This window comes from Ammospiza nelsoni, chromosome 1, assembly GCF_027579445.1.
Source record: "Ammospiza nelsoni isolate bAmmNel1 chromosome 1, bAmmNel1.pri, whole genome shotgun sequence".
Lineage (NCBI taxonomy): Eukaryota > Metazoa > Chordata > Aves > Passeriformes > Passerellidae > Ammospiza > Ammospiza nelsoni.
The window spans coordinates 146,263,565-146,277,684 of record NC_080633.1 but is presented as its reverse complement, the minus strand read 5'-3'; the positions used below and the strand labels follow the sequence as shown (position 1 = coordinate 146,277,684).

General features: G+C 38.5%; 1 protein-coding gene across 3 annotated transcripts in view; it reads right to left on the bottom strand.

Annotated features, from left to right (window-relative positions):
• The window catches only part of PHF20L1 (PHD finger protein 20 like 1), a 57,121-nt gene that overhangs the window by 15,752 nt on the left and 27,249 nt on the right, over window positions 1–14,120 (bottom strand). For 2 of the 3 annotated variants that reach the window (XM_059489167.1, XM_059489177.1), the window contains 5 exons: window positions 13,641–13,826; window positions 13,229–13,435; window positions 5,779–5,835; window positions 4,436–4,540; window positions 193–357 (listed from right to left, as the gene is read on the bottom strand). In XM_059489167.1, coding sequence (XP_059345150.1) covers window positions 193–357; window positions 4,436–4,540; window positions 5,779–5,835; window positions 13,229–13,435; window positions 13,641–13,826 — 720 coding nt within the window. Of the gene's footprint in view, window positions 1–192; window positions 358–4,435; window positions 4,541–5,778; window positions 5,836–6,031; window positions 6,251–13,228; window positions 13,436–13,640; window positions 13,827–14,120 lie in introns of all 3 variants that reach the window. The other variant, XM_059489158.1, reaches the window with a different exon arrangement.

Genomic DNA, 14,120 nt, shown 5'->3' with positions numbered 1-14,120 from the left:
ACACTTAACCAAAGCAAGTACCATGTAGAACAGCTTGAGGAGTGCAAGCATTTTGATTTAAATAGATGAAGGATAAATCAGTCACCATATTTATAGCTACAATCCCAAACATAAACCAAATTATTTCCTTTGAAATTCCCTTTCTTAACAAATTAAACCTACAAACTGAAATTTGCTGTTCATTCCACCTACTTTCTCCACTAAGGTCCACAGACAGGATGGCTCTGGGGTACTGGTACGATGTGTTCTTCTCTGAGAACATGCTGCGCAGGGTCAGGGAGCTGCCCGAGGAGCGCGTCAGGGGAGAGGAGCACCTGTCCAGGAACTCCACAGAGCTGTCTTCATAATCTGAGTAATCTGAAACGTTGAAAGAAAAGAAGTCACTCTTACAAAAATTAAAATTTATAACAAATGTAAAAAAAAATAAAATTGTGTATAGATTTTACTGCAGCATTATGTTGACAAACAAAGATTATCAATGCTGAGGTATCAGGATGATGAAACTGTAAGTAAGAAATGGCAAAAGCTCTCTGTAACATTTTATTAAAAAGTTTCCAGTAAGAAACATAATCAAGTTTGATAGATAAGCATCACCATTTGTAACTCTGCCACCTCTGAATGTACAGAGGGGTAATTTTTCCTAGAATATTATGCAGTCTTCTTTCTTCCACAATTCATGCTGCACCATCTGCTATCCTTAGAGATGCTGCTGGTGACTCTCTCCTTTGCCTTAAGGCTGCTTGCAGCACTACCAGCATTGCTACCTAGAAGCAACCACAGATGACCCTGCCAGCTTAAGTGATAAAAGCTTGTCTGCACCCCTGCAGAGGAGCACAGGGAGCCCAAAGAAAATTGTCTTTGGATGTTTCCAGGCCCATGTCAGGAGGCATCAATGGGCCAACAGGTCCTGGGATGGGCTAGGGAGCATCCCAGAAGAGCATACCTACACAGGCCCAGAGGAGGAGGATGAGCAGGAAAACAACAGACATCCCATGGCCAAGCCCCTCTCAGACTTTCCCAGCAGTGCCATCACCTCCATTGCATGAAACCCATCAGGATGTGTTACCCACAGCAGCTCTCTGCATCATCTCCTGGACTAAGGGCAGCTGCAGCCCGGGGGTTGCCAATGGAGGACACTACGGGATATGGGGGAAAATAATTTTGGGTTTATGAACGACTTACTATGAAATGTTTAGGGAAGAAAGTAAGGGTGGGGGAAATGGATGGACTGAAGTGATTTGGGGAAAACAATTATGGGCAGAACATGGGAATAAGAGGACAAAAAAAGCCACATATGCATAAAGTCTTGTGGTCAGTACATTTCCCTGGCCATGCCCTGCATCCCAGCCTGTGCTGGCAGAGGTTTTAAGTCTCCTTCCTTGGAGCCATTGTCTGGATATAAACCTCGGCAACCAGGACAAGGGGGTTGGACCACTGCACCTGCAGAGGTCTCTTCCAACCTCAACTATTCTGTAACTTTTATTAAACCTCATTTCCATCTCTTACCTAGGGAAGGGGCTCTCCATTCAGGGTTCATGTACATGCTCTGTGTGCCAGCAAATGGAGCAGCCCTGCAGGTCGAAGGGTGGTGCCAGCACTCAGAGACTGCAGTGACAACAGTGCCAGCCCCATGCCAGGGGTCTCTGGTCACAGAGGCCCATGAGCTCAGGCTGCAGCACCTGCAGCCAGTGCAAGTGTCTGACTGCTTGCACGGACCAAGCTGGACCAGCTGATGAGCAGGTGGGAGCAAGGGTCAGTGGGTCTGCAAGGGCCAGCTCTGGGCGGGAGTGGCTCTCTAAGCAGGAAAGCTGGGATGGGGGGCTCTGGGGAGTCCTGGCCAACACTGGGAGCATGTGAGAATGCACATGCAAGTGAGACTGTCTGTACGGCAGTGGGGCTGCTGCCCCATGAACTCATACCTGCAGGCACAGAAATTGGAAAGACTGGATCCAGAGGAGCTCCTGGGCAGTGTCTGAGCCCACCTGCTGCAGAAATCCCCACTGTACTTACACACCTCTGTATTATCTTCCTGCTCAGCCAGAGAGAGGCGCAGGGTGAGGCTGTCACAGCACACACACAAGAACAGACATCATGTGCTTCTGCCTTCTGGTCACACAGGGGTACTGACATTTATCTTGATAACCAGCACTGTATCTTTTCCTCTAACAAACTACTTGCAACACTCTCAAGAAACACATTATAAACACATCTGGCTGTCCCTAATCATAATGACTGGAGAGACTGCTCTAGGAAAGTCATGTAATTGCAAATCATTGAACAGTTAGGGCAGGAAGGGACCTTAAAGATCATCCTGTTCCCCCTCACCTTCTAGCAGACCAGGTTTTTCAGAGGTCCATCCACACTGGCCTTCAACACTTCCCAGGACAGGACATCCACAACTTCTCTGGGCAACCCATTCCAGGGGCTCAGCACACCCAAAGAAAAGAATTTCTTCTGAATATCCAATCTAAACTAATCTAGATCTACTCTCTTTCAGTTTAAAACTGCTACCCCTTGCCCTACCACCACACTCCCTATCCTAATCCTTTTTGTGGGTCTCCTAAAAATACTAGAAGTCTGTTATAAGGTCTTTCTGCAGCATTCTCTTTTGTATAAGGGAGCCTAAACAGGCTCTCAGCCTCTTCTCACAAAGTAAGTTTTCCACCCCTCTGATCATCATTGTGCCCTTCCTCTGGACCCACCCAAGCATGCCTTCAATCAGTAATTAGGAGTAGCTACTCATTTACTACTCTGAAAAATTAGTACTTCAAATATAAGCAAGTGATCAGATTACTGCACTTCCATCCTTCTGTAGGAAGCATTCCTGCTCCCACCTATCACTACAGCTTTCCTGTTGTGGGTTCCATAATATCCTTCTCTCCTACATCACCTTCCATGAAGCCACGTTCCTCTTTACTGTCTCTGTCCAAAGCATCTCCAGCATTTCCCAAGCGTATTCACTGCAGTCAGCTCAAGGAGCAGCAGGGTTGACTACTTCATGCTGCATGGCTTTCAACCTCACTACAACAGAGCAGCAGCAATAACAGGCACTGCTAATTCCTGCTACACATGGGCTTTATGCAATCACAAGTCATGCACACACCTGGAGCACAAAACCCGTCTTTGCTGGGGTTTCTGTTTTGTCTTAAAGCCTTGTCCAAAGTTTACCTGGGGTACACAATGTACCTGCTCCCTCTTCTTCATTTGAAACAAAAGGAGAATGCCTCACATCTTTACACTCTTGTCCACATCTGGAGTAAAGTGACCTAGTCCTGGAGAGTCCTGTTTCTTTTGGCAGATGGGCTTTTCCAGGGTCAGACACTGGAGTTAGAATTTACTGGAGTATTTCAAATTTTTTCCCCAGTTAAAAAAAATCCAAATGGAAAACGTTTGGACTGTGAAACCCAGACTTTCACAAGATGAATTTTTAAAGAATAAAACATTCAGGTTTTACCCAAATTGCTTTTTGCATCTGGATTTAAGATTTCTATTTGTTGAGACACTGGGCATATTTCCTTCTCTTATTTACAAACACTGGATAAGACTCCTAGAAACTGGAACCTAATCATGGTACCTCTGCCAAGCTTCTAAGTTCCAAGACAAGCTGGCAAAAAGACCAAAGGAATAAAAAGATGAAAAAAAGAAAGAGAAAACCCCAGCCCACAACAGACCCCCTCATGACCACAAGAAGATAAAACCAAAGAACAATACTGGACACACACCTAGCATTTATCAGTATCTTCTTGCAAATACTTAGATGCCTTCTCAGTGCAAGTAAGAAGCTACCAATGATTTTTAAGTAGAATAAGAAATTAAAGTTTATAGCTTAAAATTATATTACTGCAATATAAGGATGATGAAGTACACAAAACCTACAATATTGCAATTCACACTAAAGCACTGAATGATTTGGAAGCATTTTCATGTTGTAGCACAAATTTTGGACAGAGAAACACATAATCCACAAAATATAATCCCCATTGGTCAAGGCAACAGACAAGGCTGTTGTAACAGAGACACCAACCTCAGCTGAGAAGGGTTAACTGTTAAAGAGGGGGTGCATTGCATACAGCAAACCACTGAAACGTAGCAACAAACTTGACACTAGAATGATTTTACTGTCCAAGCAAAATAGGTATGACATGTCTACAGAGCTTTAAAAGAAGAATTTAAAGAGAAGAAAACAACAAGCATATCTTTCTGAAGAAGGAAAAAACCTCTGTGAAATATGTGTCTATCACATAGAGAGAGACAGGCTAAAAATGCAAGAAAAAAAAGAAGTCCCAAGTGTCCTTTTCATATTTAAGGGTAAAAATTACTCTTGGAACATTTCTAAAATTTTACATTCATATTGTTTACAAACAAATTTTGCTATCTAATGACAGAAATACACTGGGTGGTTTTACTTACATTAAAAACATATAAATTGACTTACCATGCTGTTTTGATTTCTTCTTTTTTTTCTTCTTCTTTTTCTGTTTTGGTTTATGATCTTTTTCCTTCTTTTCCTTTTTCTCCTTTTCTTTTTCTTTCCTTTTACCTGAAATAAAAATTAAACAATTTAAAGCAGTTTAGCCTAAACAAGGCATTCAAAATCAAGTGCTCGAGTTGTCTAGGCAGATCAAAATGACTCAGTTAATTTACTTGATGTCTTGGATAAACCTCTTATTAATTGCTGATAAAATAGTTCAAAGAATCTCATTTGACAAATAATATTTTATCATTTAAGTATTTCCAAGTAAGATATTAAGGCAGAAAAAATACAGCAAAGTACACAAAATATATAACATCACATAAATAGCTTATAGCTTCTATTTTACTTACAGTTCATAACAAAAACATTTGGGCAAGAGAAAAAGCTTTCACAAGGGCAAAATTCCCAATTATAAAGGTTACATTGTCCTAGAAACACATATTAGGCCTACAGAAAGACATTTGAAGGAAATTTCAGTATCAGAGTGTTGCTGTCAGCACTCTGCACTATACACTGGCATCCTCACAGAAAACTGATTCTGACTCGAATTTGACACATTTTTTATACTGCAGTTCACTTTTAACCACTGCTGGTATATACAAGGACAAGCACTTTGAAAGATTTTTTTCATCCTGTTAATTCTCCCTAGACAAAATACATCCCACATTTTCACTCCACAATTACTTTTTAAGTTATCAGCAGGGAGAAAAAGAACAAGGAAATTAGCTTGTTACAAAAAATAAGCCTGAAACCCAGGATTGTTTCCTGCACACAAACTGGAGCATTCTTATCTTCTTGGGGAACACAGAGACAAAGCTTTTACCTCCTGGAAAAACAAAGTAGAATCACTTCTCAATTTTTGCCAGTCCTTAATAACTTATTTTATTTTGAACACAGGATAGAAACAGAGTCCTCTTAATCTGTATTTTATTTCGTGAATTGCCAAATGTTTTGCCAGTAACCCTTGTTTGTTGTTCTCATCTCAAATCTGACAGTACAATGAAGTAGCCAGTATTACTAATTCCACTAAGAAAAACCCCAAATGAAAAACCAAAGGCAGTGGGCCTTTCATAGATACTTTAGGATCCTTCAAACTCCTTGCTATGGACACTTTCATTTTATCTTATAAATTATTCTTCTGTTATAGACCTGTCATATGCATAACATTCTTTTTAGGACTTAAACAAACAAAAACTGCAGCTGGGCCCAGGAAATATTTTATGTTTTTACATTTGCTCTTCAGAGACAGGAAGTGTTAGAGAATTTTAATTTTTTTTGTAAAAATAATATTGCTTTCTACATACCATATGCTGAAGAACTTTTCTCTTCCAGTTTTCCTTTCCTTTCCATTCTAGCTGCACCTGCAAATTGCATAATGTAACACATAAGGCCAATGTCTGGCTGATGACCTAATTTCTTGTAAAAGTCATTAGACTGTAAAAAATCGTCACAGCACACAATATTAAGAAACATACAGACAAAACAATTATTTTTAATGTCATTTTACAATTATTTATATTGTCTAAAGCACTGGAAACAAAAAGTGTTGTAGTTTACCAACTTCTGAATGCTTGTCCTTCTCAATCACGTTCTTTAATATTTTCTCCTTCAGACTCTCAAAACATTTCTCCTTTATGGGCACAGAGCACTGTATCTCTGTCCCTTCAGAGCTCACTGATGTGGAAGACCTCTTTTTTTTACTATTCCCTTTGGGTAACTTGAGACTATTGGTTAAAGGCATTTCCAGATGCAAGGCATGTACATGGGACGAGGGTGCTGAAAACAAGAAGATGGATTTACTGGGCATCCCAGAAGGATTGCAGCCAGCCAGGGCTGGGTCAGATCACTGAAATGTCAATATTGCTCATACACATTTAACAGGTTATTACTGCACATGAATGCCTAGATCTTAGTCTTACATACAAGACAATACATGGCATAGAAGATTTCTTCCTATATTTTGGAATTTGCATTCACTTTTAAACTATCTGTACCGGTTAAAATGTACTTTTGCTGACACTTTTAAGACTTTTTGTTTCCTTTTCTTTCACTGTAATAGGAACCCATGACAAGAGTAACAGTTAAAGGTGCTCATGCTGTCAGTATCATTTAACTTAATGCTCCATTATGTTAACAAAGAAATTAAGCTCTGGTACAATATTTGTAGTCCTATGTATAAAACATTTCTGCTCATTGAATTTTTCATTGATTTTAATAACATTTAAATAACCCTCTTTCTTTCATTAATCCACATTTAAATAACATGTAAAAGTACCATGACTTGTCAGAATTCGGCATCAGATACTGACAATTCTCATCTTGTATTATTTAGAAAAGTATATTCAGTGAAATATTTAGTTGTTATTTTAGCTCTTTATCTGATGCAAGTTAGGAAGTAATAAACTGTGAACGAAACAAAACTGAAATTGTTTTCAGTTTTCACTGCTAATATTTATAATCATTTTAAAATAATCAAACTGGAATAAAAATTATTTATAAAGAATATTATTTAAGTAATTCAAAACCCTCTATTTCTTTGTCCCTAAATATTGTTAGAGCTTCAAGATTCATCAAAATGTAATTAGGAAAGTCTAATTTTCATCAGACCCTTGGTCCATTTTAGGACCATGCCAAGGACATATTGTACAAAACTGCAGCTCTGTGAATTCACAAAGGGCTCAGGTTTTTCTGTGCCAGATGTAAAATCCTGGAAGCACCAGTTACCTTTGGTGTCTCTCAACAGAAGAGCCCAACAAAAGCATAAGCATGTAAAACAATAAAAGTCCTGAAAAATACCAGCTATTGGCCAAGATATTCAACAAGACAAAATATGGAGCTGATTTGGAATGCATTAAATAAGCAGCATTAAGATAATTTAGTAAATTTATCAGTCATAGAAAGATTCTGGGCAAAAGGCAAGAATATATCAAGCCTTCCCAACAGGGACAGACAATCCCAAATCTACTGGGACAGAACACAGTTCACACAACACCTGCTCTCACTGCTGAGCCTTCCTGGGGACAGCACCACAATGCCACTAGCTGGAAAGCTGAAAGGCCAGCAAAAACAACAGAAATTGGTGCATCACCTCCCACAGCACACAGCACTTTTCAATGCCAGGTGTCCCCAGCTGCAGGACAGCTCTGGGCTGTGTAACCCAGGCAGCAGCAGCTGCTCAGCTCTGTGTGCTGGCTCCTGTCACACAGCACGAGCTGCACAGCCACACCTGGGGCCACCTGAGTCTTTCCAATCACCTAAGATCATAATCCTTTTAAGACTGATTCAGGCTCTTGCCTATGTCTGTATTTCAAGTGCATTTAGCTTACTGGAATACTTATTACTGACACAAAACACTATCCAAATTATTCCTTTCTTAGGTTTCCTAATTACCATTTGTCTCTGTTACAGGACTGAACTGCTCTGCCATCTGTAGAGCAATAAGTATATTTTAGCACATTAGTAAAAGCAAAAAGTGACACTTTCCCACATCATCATGCTATCAACGTCTTGTCTCATTTCTAAAAAGAGCTCAAAAGGATCACCCAAATGCACGTAATTCATTTAGGTCACTGCCATTTTGATGAAAAGATGTGAGAACACTCCATCCAAACAATCTCAAAAGAAATTTAGTCTCAATGTTAGATGAATTAGTATTTAAACTTTATTACTGAGAAGAAATCCTGACCTGACATCCAAATATGATTTAATACCAACAGTCACGACACAACAAATTTCGGCATCTCAATAATTTTCAATGCAAGCACATCTGACAAAGTGATTAGTAACTGCTTGAGGGAACACTTATACTGGGCAGAAATCTCTCCAGTCAAGCAAATTCCCATCTTACTGTCAGAACTCCCCAAATGCCCTTCTATAGTAACTTGAAAACAGAAACTGCTATTATGCCTGTATACATTGCAATGTTATTCCTGGCTTTTACTTTTCCTCATTGTAAATAATTTTAGATAGAGAATCTTAAATTCTCAAATACTACATAAAGTGTGAAAGCTTGCAAAGTCTGCTTTTCAACTGTGCAATCACTATGCCTTACACATAACCACAAAACTGGACAAGGTGGTCAGTCAGAAGGGCAAGTAACAAATACAATCAGGAAACATAAGTTCCTACCTTTTTTATTTTTAACTGCTACTTTTAATTGCAGTTTATTCCTCTTAAGGAGTCTAGCCAGCCACCTCCCACACAGTAAGAGTGGGAGCTCTGCAGTTAACACTCGGCACAGAGAAAGACGACCAGAGATTAGACTTGGTAAACTACTGATTCTGTCACCATTCCAGAATCAATTTTATCACTAGAAGACTAATTTCAGATTAAAAAGAAATGCAAAGCTCAGCATTCCCAGTCCAGTTTATAACATGCTTCCAGTTCTACTTCTCCTGTTACAGCACAGAGAAGTGACACAAGCCCCCTCATGCAAGGACAGGATGTTGTGCCCCAAGTAAAACAGCACAGCTGGGCTTGCAGTGGTACTGCTTATTGCAATTCATCAAGCTCAAATGAATTGTAGCAATCTGCAGCAATTTATTTTGTTGACTGATACTCTATTTAATGGCTTCCCATGTTTAAAATAGTATCATAAATATCATTATCTGCATTAATAAACAACCTAATCATATTGCAATAGAAATATCAATCGTGCTGGTCATGTTTAATTTAGTGCTTTGAATTTCCAGGGCATAGGATAAATTTTATACCTAAACAGACTTTTAATTGCATACCACAGATTAACACTGGAGTCTGCCCAAAATGATGTCTTTAGGAAGGATAAGCTGATAAAACAGTTCTTGTCTGCCTCATGACCAGATCAAACTGGGAACCTCAGGACAGATATCAGAATGGCAGGGGTTCAAATTAGGGAGTAAATTTATTGTTAATAGATGGTTGAAATAAAACAAACAACCACAAAGTAACATGAGAAAGTAACAAGATGAACAATAGTTCATCCCTCTTAAAAGCAAGGTAAACCAGAAACACTGGCAAGAGTTTTTAAAAAGTAATCAATCTCATTTTCCAAAAATTTTGAACATCAGCTGTTTCTTGTTCCTGCTGCAGTAAACAGTTACCAAGGAAATTATATAAAAGCATGCAATGTTTTTTTTCTTTTAGTCTTAAATTCAAATTTCCCCATATAGTTAACCTAATGTTACCCTAGCAGCAAAATCGTTTATTGGTGTTAGAACAGAAAATAACAGCTAGTGATAATATTGTTATATCAGCATTACAAATACTGTATTGTTAGATTAGAAAGTGTAACAATATTTTCCTTTTACTTAAACTTCAAAACCCAGATTGCTTGCTGAAATTATGTTTGCTCAATATTTAACAGTTAAAGTGACATAAATGGTGCAGGGTTACAGAAGCCAAGAGAAAAGATCACAAATTTAAAGAGAAGCACAACTACATAAAGACCTGAACTTCATATATTCATAATGGCAAAACTACTGTGCTTTGCAAGTATTCTGATTGACTGTAGATTTAAAATCTCTGAAATGCTAAAGTGATCAAATGCCAGTTATCTGCATTATAAGTAATTTAGCAAATGAAAGCAAAGATTTTCAGTCATGTGTGTGCAGTATCAGGTGATCACAAGCAGGACTTCACAATAGTTTAGTAAAGCAGTACCTAAGTCCAATAACTAATGGTAGTGTGCAGGCGTCCACCAAAGTGCAAAGTACTTCTATGGAGCCTTTGGATTGAAGGAATTATCATAGAACTTTTGTTTTGTCTCTACAAAATATTAAGGTGTTAATTTTGAGCAATGATTTTGAAATCTATGTGCTAATACTGTGAGTTGCCATTTATGCATCTGCACTTCAGAGCACCTAGTCTCTCTCCTCTGAAAACATATGTCAGTACCTTCTGAATAAAGTCACTAAAATGCATAATTTTTAACAACACCAAATCATTTTTTCAATTGACTCAACTGATAGCCTCCATCAGAATTCACAGTGTGCTACATCACAAATCTCAGGGCTTCAACCAGCTCAGCTCTGCTACAGAAGGGTGAGGGATCGGACCAGGCTGTTCCAGGCTAAACACCATTGTGAGATATCTCAAACTATTCACAGTTATCTACTTCAATGGTTACAAAGACAGCAGGTCTAACTTAAGTGCACTTAACAGAATCTACAGTGATGTCAAAATCTAGAACTCCAAATATGTCCAGACTGTGTTAATAAAATCTTAGCAGCAGAAGTACCATAAACAGATGCAGATTTATAATAGTTCTTTCAGATTAAGAAAACACAATTACAGAATAGTTTGGATTTTACACCAGAGTTCTCAATTTGTAATGGATAGGGTCACAATGCATACATTTAAAAAATGCAGTGTATTAAACTGCACTTAGGTAGATGTTCCTGCATAATGCAAATTTCTCAATTATTTCAAGAATTGACAGGAATAAGAAAGGAAAGCTTTGGGCACCTCTCCGGTATCTATTTGCTTGCTAGTGTTTAAACAGACAATGAACAAAGTACTGATAAACAGAGTGGATCCTATTTATTTTCCTGAAGCATGCAAGCATTTGGTGTAATTACGTGTGCTTCAGGAATGTGACTTGAGAACCTGTGCTATTTCAAAGGCAAAATGATGCCTTCTAAAGCAGAGAACACAACCAATTTATTCAGTAGTGTAGACTAATTCCAGAAGTTTCAAACCTGAACTTTAAATTTACATTTTTCTTTTTCTTCTAAGATTATGAGGATAAACATGTTCCACCAGAGTTAGAAGACTGGGATGAACCCCAAACATATGAATTCTACTTATAGAGTCCTAGTGATGCCACTGACAGAGGCAGATAGCTCCGAAACCTGTGATGAAATCTGTGAATTAGAGATATCAAACAGCTTAGTTTAGTCTCTCAGGCCAAAAAGTTGCTATTCAAGAAGCTTTTGGGCTACGTACTGCAACTTACTGAAAACTTCTAACATTTGGATAAAAAGTCGGTATGAAAGCTCAAGACACAGTTCCATTTATTGCATGATGGAAAACTGTAATACATGAAAATTAGGAACAAAACACAAGATCCTGGAAGGCAAAACTCATAAGACAAGAAATGTAGCTGGCAAATCAGTTTCATTAGAGATTTTAAAATCATCCAGATAAGAAAAAAGGCTCACTAAGCTTATATACAGTATGAACTCTATCCTCTGGTAGAGGTTGCAAGCACTTCCAGCTTCACACTATGGCCTCAAGCAGTAACAAGAGACAATTTTATCCTGGAAATCTTCCCTGACACAAATAGTGTGGACATGTCACATAATTCTGAGTCATTAAATAAAGGTGGCTCTAAATGAAATTTAATCTTTCTTTTATTGCTTCACCTGTGGCCAAGACCAGACCTAGCTCTACAAACATGTCCAAAGTGCACTCCTGAGTGCTGGGTTTAGAACTAGATAACTCTGCCCTGAGCCAGGCCCTTGACAGAACAGACAACTCCCAGCATTACGAACTAGACATAAAATGAGCTAGAAAATATAGCAGAAAAGCCAGAAGTTAAATTTCTAGTAACTGAAATGAGTTTTACCAAACAGGAAACAGATGGCTGTTGGTAGCTGTTGATTTCTTTTATGATCCTGTTCAATGAGTAGGCAAATACAAAACTCCCAAAAGCACTTCTCTTAGTGGCACAAGACATGACATAAAAAGGACTTTTATAGAAGTAATTTTCCCAGGAATCTGTAATTCTGCTCCTATGCCATCTATCAAGGGCAAATGAAGACTGTCACATTGTTTCATTCAAGTAATTAAGTAGTATTTTAATATTTCAAAAAGCTTAAATGGTGGCTTACTAGAGATACCCATAAGCCTTATTTTGACAAATCAGTTTAAGAGATTCATAGATTAATAGACCAAGATATAGTTTAACTGTCATAACTATCTTTTAAGGTCATGCTGTCCTCCCTTACTACCAATCACATTTATCAAAAACTTTCCAAGCATAATATAATAATTTGATTTTTTTCCCCCTCTTCTTACTTTTCTGAACAAAACAAAATAAAAAAAGGCTTTAAAAGAATTCTTTCTTGGAAGCGCATTAAAAATGGTACGATAACCACATACAAGTCTTATAAAAAAATTATATGAACACCTAGCATACAGTGGATGAAAACATCCCACTCTTAGGGTCTGCAAAGCACTGTGTAAATCCTTCCCCCAATCTCTTGGTTACCTCTATCCAAGTGCTTCATGTCAACCACAGTAGTCAGTAAACTCAAACGGGACAGGCAGCCCAGAGCTGCAGCACTGGGCTCTGTGCTGAGGGTAACCAAGTCTATATAAAAGTTTTCGAGGATTTTTCAGAAATTTCTAAGTAACATTTTGTAACAAGTGAAGGACAGAATTTCCACGGCAAAGAGACACGAAGCAGAAGAATGCTGACTGTCTTTGAGAACACCACTGCTTTAAAGCTGAAGCCACAAATTAGTATGTTAGTAAAGACTTCACTTCGTTAATTATTTTTACAACTCTTAGCAATAGCAAAAATATTTTTGAGATACTGCTCACTACATTCCACAGTCTCACATTCTCCTTAAATCGTGTTAGAAGTGCCAAAGCAGCTCTAAGCCAGTGAAGACAAAGAATATGCAGATGAGTGGAGTCCAGAAGGGAGGCAGGTTTTTGAGTGTGCAGAAAAGAAAATAAAAAGCATCCCCTCTTTCTGTGGGATTGAATACACAGACATTTGAACCCTACAGCTATAAATCTCTCTGGTTGTACACCGAATCTCTTTACCTGACGCTGTTGTAGCTACTCTTCCATCAGTTAATGCTTTGGAAGGAAGATATGCAATCATCTGAATATCTTCCTTGTCTTTACTGGAATATTCATTATGGAAAGTGGATTCTGCAGATAATGGTGCTGTAACCTCCGAACTACGGCTTAAATCAAGAGGGAGACATGGTCCACGCTTCTCAAGTGACACATGAGCAACATCAGGTACTACACAAAAGAAAAAATGTCATATTAAAAAAGACACATGGGTCAAACAATTAACAGTCTGGTTTGCAGCGTTACATAACATAGGAACAGCAAACAGCTTTAGCTACAGCAGTTCAAAACATCCCATTAGTTGAAAACCATGAAAGGTCTAACTTTTATGATTCAATTTCTCTTGGGCAGTTCTTTATTAGATTAGATACATTACCCTCCAATTTTGATGACTGTTGGTTTTGACCACTGATGGAGAACACTTTTCCATCAGTAACTGAAGAGGGAGAAGAAACTTTTTCTACAGAATCATCAGGCAAGGAGCAAGTGGCTAAACGCTGTGATCTTCTTCTCCGTTGGCTATGTTTGTAGGATCTAGGGGAATTCACTGGCTGTGATGGACCTAAAAAGAGATCTTTCAATGTTCATGAAGCAGAGAGATACACCATCATCTTACCGCAGCATCTGAGAGCTAAAGATGGGGAGTGCTTTTAATAGCTCTTATTTGCAAAGCTGGTAATCACAGCCAAACTGGTATAAGTAATTACAGAACTGTGACTACCAGGAGCAAATTAAGATTTATGCTCAAGACATGATTCTGGGTTTTGCTTATTATAAATTACTAGGGTACCTACTTCCCCACTGTAAAGGTTGTTGTTTTGTGTATTTACAGTAAGCAACCCTCCCCATAAAACCC